The sequence below is a fragment of the Zootoca vivipara genome, chromosome 3, assembly GCF_963506605.1.
Source record: "Zootoca vivipara chromosome 3, rZooViv1.1, whole genome shotgun sequence".
Classification (NCBI taxonomy): Eukaryota; Metazoa; Chordata; class Lepidosauria; order Squamata; family Lacertidae; genus Zootoca; species Zootoca vivipara.
In genome coordinates, this window is record NC_083278.1 from 64,398,190 (window position 1) to 64,414,950 (window position 16,761).

Below are 16,761 nucleotides of genomic sequence, written 5' to 3' on the forward strand. Positions count from 1 at the left end.
GGCAAAGGAAAAGCAGATGATTATTAAAGGAATTCTCAGAACCAAAGATGAATTAATTTTTTAATGCATCATCTGGAATCATTCCAAGAATTCTAATTTGCCTTGCAATTATCTTGAATGCAATGTTATACTGTACTAAAAATAGTACTTGGTGAATGAGGAAGAAACGTACTCAAGCTGTAGGAAACTATTTGTTTTGTATCTGAAGTGAATGTCTATAATATTTTCAAAACATACTGTTCTGTACCAACGTAAAAATGTACAGTTATTAGTACTTGTGTATTTAAAGAACAATTAACTAAAAGGACACTGCAAAAATACTTATAGTTCAGAAGTCTTTTCATGCTCTGTAAATACAAAGAGTGTGCTGGTTGTTTGAAGATACATCATAATACTGCCTGTATCCTATTACTACATCAGAAGTGCTATTTACACCAAACACACACCAAATATGCAGCTGGATGATAAATCACACCTACCCTTTCTGCTCCTAATTATGTCATTGTTGTCCTCACCCTGCTCGACTCAAGCTACTCTTTTCAAATCAGAAGAGCAGACTATCTCAATGTTAGGTATTAAAAGAGCTTTGGAAGGGCCATACCTCAGTGCTATTACCGGTACAAAGATTGCCCAGATGGATAGTCCAGTTCTTCTATTCATCTTACAACATTGCAGAGAGACCATGCTTCTTGGATATGAAGGCTCACTTGGGATTTGTGAATGTAGTACTGCCTACTGATATGTGCAAAGCAGCGATATAACAAGGACAACCTCCAACAATATGTATTGGGCAGCAAGAGGAAAGCAGATACTGCCATGTAATGGACTATTCTTTCGTCTCAGTCTTTTGCACCTTAACTTCCAAAATTAATTGAGCACCCTTATGTCTTGTACATGAAGAAGAACATACTTATAATAATAATAATAATTTATTATTTATACCCTGCCCATCTGGCCGGGTTTCCCCAGCCACTCTGGGCGGCTTCCAACAGAAACATTAAAATACATACTTGTGCATGTGCATGAAGGAGACACTGAAGTTGCTCACCTGCTTATGTCCATTGGGTGACATTGTGCAGTCAAATAGCCAACCCATCTTCAAAGTGGTTGTTCATCAGGAGTTAATTTCATCCCCCCCAACACATATATCCCACCTTTGTATGTAAGGTGGTTTACAAATAAAAATATAAACCACAAAATTCAAACAAACAGCAATAAGGTGCTCTAAGGGAAGCCGATGAGGAACCTACTGGTAGATTTGGTTACAGGTAGGTAGCCGTGTTGGTCTGGATCGAAGTAAAATAAAAAAATTCTTTCAGTAGCACCTTAAAGACCAACTAAGTTTTTATTTTGGTATGAGCTTTCGTGTGCATGCACACTTCTTCAGATACAGTGAAATGGAAGTTTCCAGGCACTTATGTAGAGAAGGGGTGGGGAGGGGTGGGGATGGGGATGGGGAGGGGGGATCACTCAGAAGGGTGGTGGAAATGGGTGATTGACTGACTGATAGCTGTTGATGACCGCAAACGACTGCAAATGGTTTTGCATGAAAAAGCAAGGGTTGAGATGGCTGAAGATCGCTTATCATGTATAATGTGATAAGAACCCGATATCTCTGTTCAAACCAGGTCCCTCCATGGTTTTGAGCTTGGTGATAAGTTGCAATTCAGCAACTTCTCTTTCCAGTCTATTTCTGAAATTCTTTTGTAGTAAGACAGCTACTTTGAGATCTTGTATAGAATGTCCTGGGAGATTGAAGTGTTCTCCTACTGGTTTTTCTGTCTTCTGGTTCCTGATGTCAGATTTATGTCCATTTATCCTTTGGCGTAGGGTTTGGCCTGTTTGTCCAATATAGAGAGCTGAAGGGCACTGTTGGCATTTGATGGCATACACAATGTTAGAGGATGAGCAATTAAATAGTCCTGAGATGGTATGTTGGATGTTGTTGGGGCCAGTAATGGTGTTGTCTGGGTGTATGTGGCAGCAAAGTTGGCATCTGGGTTTATTGCAGGCTCTGGTACCAGTGTCCATGTTAAGTCTGGTGGTTGTATTATTGTGGGTGAGGAGTTGTTTAAGATTGGGTGGCTGTCTGTAGGCAATGAAAGGTCTTCCTCCCAGAGCTTGAGAAAGGGAGCGGTCATTGTCCAGGAGAGGCTGTAGATCTCTGATGATGCGTTGTACTGTTTTAGCTTGGGAGCTGTATGTGATGACTAGTGGTGAAAGAAAATAACAGAACACCACTAGTCATCACATACAGCTCCCAAGCTAAAACAGTACAACGCATCATCAGAGATCTACAGCCTCTCCTGGACAATGACCGCTCCCTTTCTCAAGCTCTGGGAGGAAGACCTTTCATTGCCTACAGACAGCCACCCAATCTTAAACAACTCCTCACCCACAATAATACAACCACCAGACTTAACATGGACACTGGTACCAGAGCCTGCAATAAACCCAGATGCCAACTTTGCTGCCACATACACCCAGACAACACCATTACTGGCCCCAACAACATCCAACATACCATCTCAGGACTATTTAATTGCTCATCCTCTAACATTGTGTATGCCATCAAATGCCAACAGTGCCCTTCAGCTCTCTATATTGGACAAACAGGCCAAACCCTACGCCAAAGGATAAATGGACATAAATCTGACATCAGGAACCAGAAGACAGAAAAACCAGTAGGAGAACACTTCAATCTCCCAGGACATTCTATACAAGATCTCAAAGTAGCTGTCTTACTACAAAAGAATTTCAGAAATAGACTGGAAAGAGAAGTTGCTGAATTGCAACTTATCACCAAGCTCAAAACCATGGAGGGACCTGGTTTGAACAGAGATATCGGGTTCTTATCACATTATACATGATAAGCGATCTTCAGCCATCTCAACCCTTGCTTTTTCATGCAAAACCATTTGCAGTCGTTTGCGGTCATCAACAGCTATCAGTCAGTCAATCACCCATTTCCACCACCCTTCTGAGTGATCCCCCCTCCCCATCCCCATCCCCACCCCTCCCCACCCCTTCTCTACATAAGTGCCTGGAAACTTCCATTTCACTGTATCTGAAGAAGTGTGCATGCACACGAAAGCTCATACCAAAATAAAAACTTAGTTGGTCTTTAAGGTGCTACTGAAAGAATTTTTTTATTTTACTACTGGTAGATTGGAATAGTTGCTACTGTACTTATTGCATTGTTCCAAGAAAAAAGAAAGATAGATCAAGGGATGTTCCTCCTGGTTAGCCAGGAAAAAAACAGATCTGTGCAGACAAAAATATATGCTTGATTGTTTGCTACTCCCCCCCTCCAATCCATTACAGTTTCTGGCAAACAATGTATTCTTATACATTTATGTTTCCACACAAATGGAACATATCCATTTATGTTCCATCATTGAACAAAGCATCACAAATAGAAAATCATTTTTTTCAAATCCTGTTAGGATCTCATAACATGTAAATTTCAAATACAGTGGTACCTTGGTTTGCATACGTTTTGGATTACAAACACGTCAAACCCAGACGTGCGTGTCCTGGGTTGCAACCTTTTTTTGGATTACAACCCTTTTTTTTATTATTATGAACAATTTTTTAAGGAGGCCCCATTAGTGAAAGCATGCCTTGGGTTACAACCTGTTTTGGTTTACAAACGGACCTCCGGAACGAATTATGGTTGTAAACCAAGGTACCACTGTACAGTATTGCTTGTAGTAAGATTATGCCACATGGGCAATTCCAGTTAACATTGGCAGGAACAAATAGTGACATTTAATCCCTAGTACAAGGAAGTAAAGAGAAAGTGCTGTTTTGATTTGTTAAAGTATGTGATGAGTCATATAGTGTGTGTGTGTGTGTGTGTGTGTGTGTGTGTGACATGTTTTGTCACTTCACTTCTGAATAAGGACCATAGTTCACAAATTATGAATTAATTTCTTACTATTTTTCTGCCTTTTCTTTCTGAGGAATAGAAACATGACTAATAAGAGTTTTCACCTGTGATACGTGGTCTCTGGATCGTTATCCTTTGTCCCTGCACTCACAATGCCTAGTTCTGCACCTCCCCTATTTACATTTTCATCAGTTTTATCATCATCATCATCCCAAGGGCGTTGCTCAGTGATGTGTGTGGCAAAAAAACTCGCTACCTTTTAACAAGTTTGTTGCAACCACAAATACCAGAGCATAAACGTTTGGCAGGGTTGCCAAAAATCTTGATTGACCGCTGCATTCCAAGGCCCAAGTATAACAGGAACATTTCAAATTCTGTAATAGATTCAGCTCCCTCTTTCCCTCCTATCAGTATAGACCTAATCTCAAAAAGTTTACAGAACCCTATTGTTTTGGAAATGTTCTGGAGGATATGTTGAGAGACAGATTTGTGTGTGGAGTTGGTGATGTTGTAATTCAAGAGCAATTCCTAGCTGATTGGGAGCTGAACTGGGATCAACCTGTAAATGTGGCAACTACCATGGAAGCAGCAGGGACAAATTTACATGATTTGCATCTTAATTTTTAAAAAGCCACCCAATATTTGGTTGCACAGCCAAATCAGGCAAAAAAAAAAAAGAATTCTTATTTACAGGAGGAAATAGGACAGGAGGCAACTGAGGATCCATGTTTACTGTGTAGTAGAAAAAAATGTACAGTTCAGTAATCATCCAATAGGCATGGAAATAGCTAGAGGGGCTTTTGTTACAGTAGTAAATGAAGAGAGTTACCAACAATGAAAAAAAGGCTTGGATCTACTGGGCAAGACAAGAGTGAAAATAAGGACTTAGACTGACTATTGAAAAGGCACCAAGCCCACAAAATACTTAAGAAATGAAGCCTTGTGCTACTGAGCAGACAGACAAAGGGAGGGTTTCCAGGAGAAGGCTGAACACTGCAGACATATCACTCCATTTTGACTTGTTAGTTTTGTCCTGTGATGCTTTATCTTGTAGACCAGGGACAATTCTGTCCCATAAAATAGATCCAGCAGAAGAAGAATGACCAATTGGTTATGCCTCCAGGAAACAAAATAAAGCCAAATGGGCCTATTCTCCATTGGAAAAGGAAAGTCTAGCAATCGTATTTGGCTTAAAGAAGTTTTACCACAGCCTGTATGGGAAGCCTTTTGCCATCAAAGCAGGCTACAAACCATTGGCGGGGCTGTTTACAGAGAAAATCGATGACAGTGTTGGGCATTTACCCTAGCAGCTTCTGAATTCAAGATTCTCTACAAGTCAACATGGCAACACCTATGCACTCAGAAGATTACTGCTTCCAGAATCAGCCCCTTCCAAAGAGTTGGATGAGACCTCTGTGAAGACATTCTTGATAAGAATGTGGAATTAACAGTATGCTATACTATTACGGAGGGCCAAGACAGTATCCAGAAGCAGAATATTGGCCCTTCTGGACAAAGGTATAGACATGAGCCTAGATGGTGGTTGCATCTTGTGGGGCATGGGAGTGGTGGTTCCCCCACAAGGGCAGGAGAATGTGCCAAGGGAATTACATGAGGCACACCCTGGATTTTTCTGGATGAAAGCTGTAGCTCATAGCTATGTGTCCACACTTAGAAAGAGTGGTTAAGCCTTTTCACCTACCTCAACAGTCTCCAGACAAGGCCCCCTTGCACCAATGGTCAGGGCAGTCTTGGTTTCATTTCCATCTCAACTATGCTGACCCCTGTTTAAGGGAGTTTTTTTGGGGGGGGGGTCCTCACAGATGCTTGTTTAAAGTGGTTGGAAGTGCACTTTATGAGTGTCTTGAACCCCTGGCCTACCTGGCAGCCAGTCAGTATGTCAAGTGCAGAATAAAGGTAGCATACACCCAGTGTCCTTCAGAACACAGAATAGCAAAATTTATCAATTTGTAAAGTGTGATATCAACAACCTCAGGTATGCAGATGACACAACCTTGATGGCAGAAAGTGAGGAGGAATTAAAGAACCTTTTAATGAGGGTGAAAGAGAATAGCGCAAAATATGGTCTGGAGCTCAACATCAAAAAAACCAAGATCATGGCCACTGGTCCCATCACCTCCTGGCAAATAGAAGGGGAAGAAATGGAGGCAGTGAGAGATTTTACTTTCTTGGGCTCCTTGATCACTGCAGATGGTGACAGCAGTCCCGAAATTAAAAGACGCCTGCTTCTTGGGAGAAAAGCAATGACAAACCTAGACAACATCTTAAAAAGCAGAGACATCACCTTGCCTACAAAGGTCCGTATGGTTAAAGCTATGGTTTTCCCAGTAGTGATGTATGGAAGTAAGAGCTGGACCATAAAGAAGGCTGATCGCCGAAGAATTGATGCTTTTGAATTATGGTGCTGGAGGAGACTCTTGAGAGTCCCATGGACTGCAAGAAGATCCAACCTACCATTCTGAAGGAAATCAGCCCTGAGTGCTCACTGGAAGGACAGATCCTGAAGCTGAGGCTCCAATACTTTGGCCACCTCATGAGAAGAGAAGACTCCCTGGAAAAGACCCTGATGTTGGGAAAGATTGAGGGCACTAGGAGAAGGGGACGACAGAGGACGAGATGGTTGGACAGTGTCCTCGAAGCTACGAACATGAGTCTGACCAAACTGCCGGAGGCAGTGGAAGACAGGAGTGCCTGGTGTGCTATGGTCCATGGGGGTCACGAAGAGTCGGATGCGACTAAACGACTAAACAACAACAAAGTGTGAGTGACAGGTAGTCATCCCATTTAGCGTACACAGGAAGCAGTACTGTGCATGCTGCCTTCTGTAACCTAATATTGTCTTCAGTCCCATCCTTGACAAACATGAACAAAAATGAAAATACATACTGTGCTACCTGATATTTTAGGCAGTATAGAGGGCATGGTAGTTTGGGGAAATAGTTTTCGAGGAAAACAAAGATATATCCCATGGTGCCTCAGCCAACATATTCTGCTTCAGGCACAAACACACATAGAGTAGCAATATTTGGATCAATGCACAAACACAGCTGGAGGGAGGAAAATTTAAGATTGAGGCTTCTTAAAAATGGTTTCCTTGTGTGCTTTATGCTCTAAACAGCACAATGGAAAGTTGATTTATAAGCCTGCATCACATTGGCTGGCTTGTGCCAGACCAGACCATTGGAGATCAAATTGATGGCTGAAAGATTCTTTTAGAAGGCTGCAGTTGGTAATTTTTAATTTCCCCCCCAGACATATATTTGTCCACTTGACATATGTAGAGGATAGAAAGAAAATGTCTTGCGTTTTTGCAAGAAAGTACTTGTGTTCTGCACCACCTAGAATCCAGACAAGTGCATGCGTAACAGATTGTGAATCTCACTTTTGATTTCCCCACTAGGTTTGTTACTAGATGTTTGGGGAGTAGGGCTACAGGTACATGGTCATTTTTGTGCCAGCCAACCTGGCTTGCTCCCCTCCCCAAGTATTTATTTTGAAACAAATATTAGATTACTCTATGAAGGGAATAATTGAAACGTGTAATTTGAGGTGTTGGTAATATATTATGTTGCCTTATTCTACAATATAAGATTTGGGTTTTTGCCAGGGAACAAGACCAGATCTTTATGTACATATATTAAATATGAGAGGGACTATAACTCAGAACATCTGTAAGAACAGTACAGCCAATGGAAATTCCAGATTCCACTTAGAGCCAAGTAAGTTTTGTGCCACCTCGTGACTAAACTGTATACCGTAAGAATACTGTCCACAAACATTGGGTTCCTCTTAAGTTTTATTGTTAGTAGATCCATTGAAATCAATCAACATGCCTATGTTGATGTCCATTACTTTTAGTAGGGCTCAGTAAAACGCATTCTTTGCTTGGCCCCTCTTCAGCCGGGGTGGGGCTCCCATTAGTCAATGGCAGATGCTATGATGCAGGAGGGTCTGGTACTATGTCCTATTCTCCAAGAGAATGAAAGGGTGTCTATAGGAAGCAGAACCCAATGCTGTCACAATGTAAGCTGCTTACAGAACTAAAAAGCCATTTCCCTTCCCTGGGGAAATGGGGTCGCGGGCTGGACATGATCCTGCCCCATGCACGGGGGTGTAGCTAGCGTCTTAGGGAATTCCCTCCGCGCCCGGCCCCTAGGCTGACCAATCCGGTCTGCCAGGGGGCGTGGCACGCAGCATTTAAACTGCCCACATGCGGGAACTCACTTTTTTCTGATTTCCCCTCGCACAGTTCTCCCTCCCTCCCTAAGATTAGGCTCTTAATCCTTTGACCTTGCTATGGACCTCGGTTGGTCGCTTATTGAAGGGGCCTGGCATGAATTTTTTCCACTTGACAAATTGGCACCAGCCATTTGGTTTTTTTCTCCTACCTTGTAGCAAATCGTCAGAACTTTGTAAGGTTTGGCGGTTAGGCATTGGAGTATTCGGTAGGAGGTGAGGGGAGGTAGTGGCCATCACCTATTCCTCCTATTTCAAGGATATTCCATTAAAGGAATCCGGGGAGCATGGCCCCATCCGAAGCCCAAGCAGGGACTAGGGCCATGGCACAGTCCCTATTGGTGACCCTGGGAGAGTTCCTAATCGATGTGCACCACAGGACTCCCCCTACTGGTGGTTAACTCTTCTGAGACTTCCTGCAGGCGGGCAGGAGTCAGATATAGTCGGTTCAGTTCTAAGCCAATACCACTCACATTCTGTAACCAATAAAGTTGTGGCCTTTTTAGCCCATTAACCTAAAATATTGGTGTCAAGTGTCTTTATTCCAACATTTTTTGGGGGGGGGATTTCGGGCCCTTGCCACGCAATTAGTTTTTCAGAGTTCTTATCCACTGCTTCCAGGCACCCCTGCATAATATCACCTCAAAGGGCTTTCCTGATCTGAGGGATGCCTTGATAATAGAACTGAGCATGATCCCCCCACTCCTCATGTTCCTTTTAACCTTGCCAGTGCCAACAACTTCAAATGAATCTGAGCGAATTGTTTTTGTGTTGCTGCCAGGCGCAGACACTCAGTTGAGATTCCTGCATTGCAGGGAGTTGATTTCCCCTCAAGGTCCTTTCCAACTCTATAATTCTATGACTCTATGATAAAAAAATGAGCATAGAAATAAGGAAGATTATTTAGCTCAGTATTGCTTCTACATTGACTGGCAGGAGCTCTTCCTGGGTTTCATACAAGAGTGTATTACAGCCCTGCCAGGAGATGCCAAGGACAGAACCTGGGACTGGCTGCATGCCTTTACTACACCTTGTGCGGCAGGGAAGAAGATATAGGACCACCGCACTGTAAGTAATACAGATGACAGAGCAACTCTATGATGGATTTCCACATGAATTTATTTCCACTTGCTGCCTGTATTAGACCTCTGTCATTTATCAAAGCCCTCACAAGTCTATAAAATAAAGTGACCCACTAAAATAATGTAATTCATTCATTCATTCATTCATTCATTCATTTATTGAGTGACTACCTGTTCTTCATCAAAAAGTCTCATATTTTAGCCATATTTTGCTTGTATTTGTTTTTAAATTGTGTATACGTTTCCCACCCTGGGCTCCATCAGGAGGAAAGGCAGGGATTCAATACTATTCAATAAATAATAGTAATAATAACACTGCAAACATTCAACTAAAATAGCTATACATGGCTGGACAATTATATTGATTGAAGGAAGTTCTGAAGCAGGAATTAAATAATTTTGGATTTTTCAGCATGTGGTAAATGCCTGTCAGGATTTCACTTGAAAAATCTATCACCAAGATAGCTGTCTGAAAGGATCCTTTCTTTATGAGTCCTGCAGCTGTCTCCTAAATGTTAGGCGGAAACCTATAATAAAAGATGTCTTCCCCACACCTATCTCTGCTCTTAGTATAAGAGAAAAAGTGGCAGCTGGTCACATCTCCTTGTCTTCTCATGGCTTTATACAGATGTTATTTTCTTCAAATTGCCCTTTTCTTTTTTGGCACCATCATTTATATAATAAATATACTTGGAGAGTTTAAAACGTATAGTCTTCAGAAACTTTTATTATTTATGTAGCATGGTCAGTATGCAGGTTGTCTTACACAGTATAAGAGGGCAGATTCCCTTCCTTGTTGTTATCATTCATTTCTACATATTCAAAATTAGGCTGCTCTTGCATTCACAAAATATGATTTTTCATAGCCTAATGGTGCTAAGAATATGATCCCTGGAGGCATCTTTTCTATCTGTTCAGAAACAGCTGTCACTTTTTGGGGGGTTATTGTCTCTTTCTCCATTTCCATATTTACTTTTTCTTTTCAGTGAGGCAATTTTCTCTTTTATGGCCCATCTTCAATTGAGAGCATTTCAGTGGGCACTTAGAATTTTGTTTTGTTTTTGCTTGAGAGCAGGTGATTTAACTTTAAAGGTGAATAGTTTTGGCTAGGTATGGCTTCTGCTGTAACAAAGCTCAGGCTGTTATATCAGTTCTGCAGTTGCCTTGTTGCAGAACACAGAACGCTGTTGGCTTGTATGGAAAGTAAAATGGAACAAACCCAAAGAGCAAAGGATATGATTGGAGGAAGGGGTAGCACAAATGGCATGCTGTTGTTGTTTTTTTAGATGAATGATCAGGGGTGATGGGAATTGTAGTCCCACAACATCTGGAGTATGACTTCTTCCCCAACTCTAGCCAAGCTTTTAAAGCAAAGCATTTGCTTTACACTGGGCAAATAGTTGCTTGTGTGCTATTCATCCAGTAGCTCTAAAGATGAAGATTTAAATATTTTAAGAGTAGCAAAATTATCATCCGCAACATTTATTTATTTATTTATTTATTTATTTATTTATTTATTGGACTTTTTATTTTCTGTGATGAGCTTTGGTAACATTTTTATTGTAGTAGTTAAAAGTTGCATCTACTTACAGGAAACAAATAAAGAATGTATTGTTTGTGAGTTTTAAGTAATTCTAAATCGATTCAGTTCATTTTCTGGCTTTTCTTTTGTTTTTTATTGTATTTTGAATCCCAGCTCTGTGTTTTTGTATAGGAGTCATATATGAACCTTCTAGCTTCACAGTCAGCTAAATTCTAACGTAGCTCTTAGGCTTTGGTTAACACTTAGCTCCAAAAGTGACTCATTCAAATGGTAGCCTAGTAGCCTTTTAGGAATTTGTGTCTTGTCTGCTGCTCATGTTATATTACTTTTTTTGTATTGGGTACTCATGATAAAATTTGATAAGCAGAAAAAAATGGAGGCATTCGAGGTTTTGTTTTTTTTTTCCAAGAGAAAAGTGCACTTACTCCCTTTTTGTTCAAGAGAATTAATAATGATCTCTCCTTGTTTCTTCTCCTTCTATGGGATAAGTGAAGAGCTAGTAAGAAAAACCCTATAAATCTCTAATGAGCAGTGATGCATCTACAGATTTTTTTAAAAAAACTTTTTCTCTGTAGGTCAGAACATTTCTAGCTGCTGATGTAAGAAAGACAGAATGCATAAAATTAATCTTTTTAAACTCCTCAGTTCTGGTGCCCAAAGCTGTCTTGAGGAAATTTCTATCAAATGGATAAGTATTTGCAACTTGTTGTTTGGAAGAATATATTGGGAGATAAACGAGCCAAAGACATTTATACAGAAAGCAATAGTTGGTTTTCTTGTCAGAGACGAGTAATTAGATGCTGGTTCCCAAAATACTGGCTGATACATGTCATCTACTTGATTCCCACCTGAAGAACACAGATACTGCAACCTAGAGCTTTTGACTGCTTATGCAACTTGGGCTAAAATACTTGCTTAGCTTCCACCTAATTAGTATTTTAGACTGCAGTCATATTGCCCCTGGGAGGGTGCCTAAGGGGTCATAGGATACCTCACATCCCTCTCCAATTTTGAGGGAGATCTAATATCATATTTACCCTCTGCATGGGCCTTGCCCTTTCAGCATCAGAGCACCAACATCAGTAGACGAAAAGGGATGTGTGTAAGTGTTGAGACAGTTCAGGTGTGTGTCTGTCAAGGAACACGAGAAGAAATGTTTTAATGATTTCCTAGTTGCCCAACACAACCCCAAACCTGGGAGAAATTTAATTTTAGTCCCTAGATTTAATCTTAATGGGCCCTTTAGATGGCTATGTATTGTATCTCAGTTGGGAAGCGCATAACTAACATTTCTCTTCCATTTCTCTCTCACCTCTCTGCCCTCCCCTGTTTAATAACTGCATCTACATTCCTGTTAAGTTAGTGCAAAAAAACCAAAAAACCAAAACCAAACACAGTTTGCCAATCTTGTTAAAAAATAAATATATATTCTGAGTACAGTGGTAGCTCGGTTTTCGAACGTAATTCATTCCGGAAGACCGTTCAACTTCCAAAATGTTTGAAAACCAAAGCATTTATTTCTGAGTTTTTGGCATTCGAAAACCAAAACGTTTGACTTCCGAGATGTTCAAAAACCAAGGTTCACACCAAGTTTCAAGGATGCTGTGGCCGTCAAGAGCCAGCCTTGATGGGCCTTGCTGTGCCCATCCCACCCAGGTGCTGACACTAGGCTTGTTGCCACTGCCACCATCATCTGCCTCTTTCTGCCTGTGGCTCTATTGACTCTAGCTGCACCACTGATTAGCTGAATAAATTGGCATTAGAGAGAATTGCCCCTGAGTTCAGAACCTCATAATAACATCAGGTTCTGCATATGCAGGCTTTCTAACTCAGTTCAAAAGAGAAGATTACCCATACGTCCATCCCTTAGTGTGCAGAACAGCTTCGTCCATTTAAATGTTAAATCATGGTTTAATCCTCTATTGATGTGATTTCACGAGCCTGAGCAAAGTGTCAGGCTCACATGTTCCCTTCTCCTGCCCCCATTGTACTACTTGGCCAGCTTTTCATCAAGCAATGATTAGTTTAAAAGGACACCTTCATAATCCATGGTTTGAATTTGGTTTGTTTAGAAACTAACCGGTGTTTGTTGTAAACCAGGATCTCTGCTTCATACTGTAACATAATGTTAAGATGAGATATTTTGAAAGTGAAAGTAAAACACAACAGAAGTTATCCTGACCATGCAAGAAGAGGGAATGGTAAGCTAGGGAACCTTCAAACCTGAAATTTTGCTCTGGCTCATGGAGTTCATTCATACAAGAAATAGCTTAGCATTTCTTGTAAACTAGGCCAGTAGCCATGACAAATCTATAAAAGTTGTATTTTATCTGCTTGGAGTTCTAAGATAGCCCACACATATTTAAACACATAAACAAGAAGTAAGACATGCACATCTGTACTTTGTTTTTAAACAATCACATGATTCTCCAGAGTAAAGACACATGCAATTAGTAAATGACGTCAATTTACAAGGCAAATTACTATGAAAATCCTTGCCCTTCGTTCATATGCTTGCCTATTCTGTTTTCATAGACCAAACCAGTATCATATTTATTATGAGTCATGTGGCAGAATTCAAGAAGCTTCTGATTGAGTTGTCCTATTATTTTGCTAGTTAGATATGTCGGATGGTAAAGTTTTGCCACAAGTTCTGCTGTTTCTAATGATAGGCTTCTTCAGGCATGTTGTCTTTAAAATAAAGGATCAGGTGGCGAGTGTGGATTTGCAGAACCTCTTTACCTAGAAACAATTATTGAAGAGTTGGAAAGCTGACAACGTGCATAAATTGCAATTAAATAATCCAACATTCTTAGGTATTTCTTTCTTTTTAAATTCATTCAATTACATGTTGCTCAATACATAGAGATATTCACAATGTAGAACATTTCTTTCCAACCTTAGAAGACATTTTTTTCAGAAGAGATATAGGTGGAAGCAGCACCGCAAACTTCAAGCCTCATTGTCAAATTTAAACTGAAGCCTTTAAGTCAAGATTTATTGGCTTGGGATTGATTAATTTATTAGAGTGTTTTGTACAGAGTGAAGTCAATGCTTAAACAGAGATGTTCACCCATACCTTGCCTTTAATGTGGTAATTGCAGTTTCCCAGATGGCAGACCATTTGTTTAAAGCAGTGGCTCTTTTTATCCTTTTCTTTTTCATCAAATTGGTACATTACTAGTAGTATGCCCATAGCTGCCAAGTACCCCGTTTTCCCCGGGAAACCCCCGTTTTTACTTACCTTTTCCCAGTGGCCCCCCGTATCACTTCGTCTCCCATTTTTCTCCGTTTTTCTCCCGTTTTCCGCCGCCGGCTTCAAAAGTCGCATCTACACATGTCCGGTGTTGGCGGCGGACATTTTTGGTGCCCATAGATGGGCGGAGCAACACCAGAAGTTGTGTCGACGCACTTCCTGACATGCGTACAAGTGACTTTCGAAGCCGGTGGCGGCCATTTTTGGTGCCCATAGAAGGGCAAAGCAACACCGGAAGTTACGTCGACGCAACTTCCGGTGTCACACGGCTGCCGGTCCCGGATTCTGCAGTCCGGGACTTGGAAGGTAAGAGTATGCCAAACATTTCTTCTGCAGTTTTCCCTGGCTATTCTCCATCAATATTGTGAAAACAAATTACATTCATGAATGATGAAGGCAAAGGAATCTTTTGGTGAAATTTTGGTGGAGTGCTTTTTTGTTGCATTTTTCTTCGATTGTTAAATTTTCAAGTAAAAATAAATAAATAAAGTAAGGGGGGAGGAAAAATTAAAACAAAAAAATAAAGAAAATAATGGTGATGATGTATAAACAATACTACTACTAATAAAAATTATTTCCCATTAATTCACAGTGTAGCTTAGTGCATAGCATGGCTTACCCTAGGGCAGAAAATTGGATCCATTGGCATTTGCATAATTCCCAGCCTGGCTATTGAATAGTGCTGTATTCAAAGAAGAGGAAATTATATTAACTGAATTTTTATGTTCCCTCTAGGAATTCGGAAGGACCGCAGAGGAGGCCGTATATTGAAGCACAAACGCCAAAGAGAGGAACAAGACAACAAGAATTCGGGGATTGTTGCCGAGACAAGGAGCCCCAATCTCTGGCCAAGTCCTCTGATGATCAAGCATAACAAAAAGAACAGTCCAGCCCTGTCCCTAACTGCAGATCAGATGGTCAGCGCCTTGCTAGAGGCTGAACCACCTGTTGTCTATTCAGAATATGACCCTGGCAGGCCTTTCAATGAAGCTTCTATGATGACACTGTTGACCAACTTGGCTGACAGAGAACTGGTGCATATGATCAACTGGGCCAAAAGAGTTCCAGGTAAGAATATTAGTAAAGGATGTTTGAACAGCTGTTCATACCTCAAGACAAACTGTTGACTAGATTCTACTTATGCAAATGTGTCTGAAAGTTTGGAGAAACAGTATTCATACAACTCCCTTATGGCTTATAGAACAATAAAACAACAATAAAACCACAATTAACATGATATCAAACAATTAAGAGCACATCTGCATAAAATGTAAAAACAGACTATTTATTCTCTTCAAAGACTGTCAGTAGATGCATGCCTCTGAAGAAAGTCTGGATTGTTAAAAAAAATACTAAAAGTACGTAGAGATTTACCGTAGCTGAAATAGTAATCGTATCTATCACGAGGTTTTGTGGGTCACCAAGGGCCAAACAAGAGGGGATTTTGATGTTACACGGTGAATTCATTTATTTAAAATCTAAATAGCTGACATGCTGCCCCCTCCCCCAAAGCCGGATTGGGACCGAGGTGTGGGAAAGAGAGCTTTAACTCTTTGCCACCACTTTGGTCCTGATTGAATCTCCACTCCAATTTACCTGCTTTGCAAAATTGGGAAGGAAGCTCTTGCAAGGCACCAGGGAGAACATGCCTCTGATTGTGCATGGTTGCTGCAGGAAGGGGAAGGGGCCCAAATTGAATCTGCAGTGCAGCAGATTCTCCCGTTCCGCATTGGTAAGGTTTTTTTTCTTAATCTGCTCTGTAACTCTAAACTGCGTGAAGCAAAAAACATCATGTCAAGTTTAGACCTGTGTGCATGTTCACACAAAAGAAAGTTCTGTTGAACTCCTAAATAATAATTACAAGCATAGAGACTTGCTTGTGAGTAAACAGGGATGAAATTGTATGGATGAAATGCTACTGTAGGCCACATCCATTATCCTGGTGATACTACAACCATTAACTGTGCAAAATGTCATCCCTCACTTATTATGTAAGGTACGCAGGCAAGTTTAATGTGATCGTTAGTTAGCTGGCAATTGTTGTTAGACACTGAGGTAACAGAACTAGTAGCTAATAGTACAGATACTAGGAAAGGCGGGGTTGATATTTTTTTGCTTTTTTAATACTGCAAGAAGGTTGAAGTAGTTGGCATTGCTTTCAGTGGACTTGGTTAATGATTTACACCCAGTACAGTAGCTGCATTATTTAATGATCCTAAAATGGTACATTGGGCATGCAGGCTTTGAAGTTTCAAGATGATTCATGGTGCTATGGTTATTTTGTGGTTTCCTGAAGCTAAAAGATAAATACTTGGCACTGCATTTTTGTTTTAATACCACTGAAGTTGCTGGCTTTCTTAAGGCATTGTTTTCTCATTTGACCTGTAAAGACTGTTTGTTAAATTAGGAACACTCTGTGAAGGACCAACAATAGCCACGTTTCTTCTTCTTCTTCTTCTTCTTCTTCTTCTTCTTCTTCTTCTTCTTCTTCTTCTTCTTCTTCTTCTTCTTCTTCTTCTTCTTCTTCTTCTCCTCCTCCTCCTCCTCCTCCTCCTCCTCCTCCTCCTCCTCCTCCACCACCACCTCCTCTCACACCCTCTCCCTTACACCAAAATTCTTGGTTAAGTTTGTGAATTTTATTTTCACAAATAGAAAATAAGAGACAATCACACTATTCAAGTGTAATCATCTTCCATATGCTGTTGAAAATATTATTTTTTGAAATTTAATC

General features: G+C 40.6%; 1 protein-coding gene across 12 annotated transcripts in view; it reads left to right on the top strand.

Moving 5' to 3' along the window:
* The window catches only part of ESR1 (estrogen receptor 1), a 198,715-nt gene that overhangs the window by 132,468 nt on the left and 49,486 nt on the right, over nucleotides 1-16,761 (top strand). For all 12 annotated transcript variants that reach the window (XM_035108734.2, XM_035108740.2, XM_035108736.2 and 9 more), the window contains one exon: nucleotides 14,766-15,098. In XM_035108734.2, coding sequence (XP_034964625.1) covers nucleotides 14,766-15,098 — 333 coding nt within the window. The remainder of the gene's footprint in view (nucleotides 1-14,765; nucleotides 15,099-16,761) is intronic.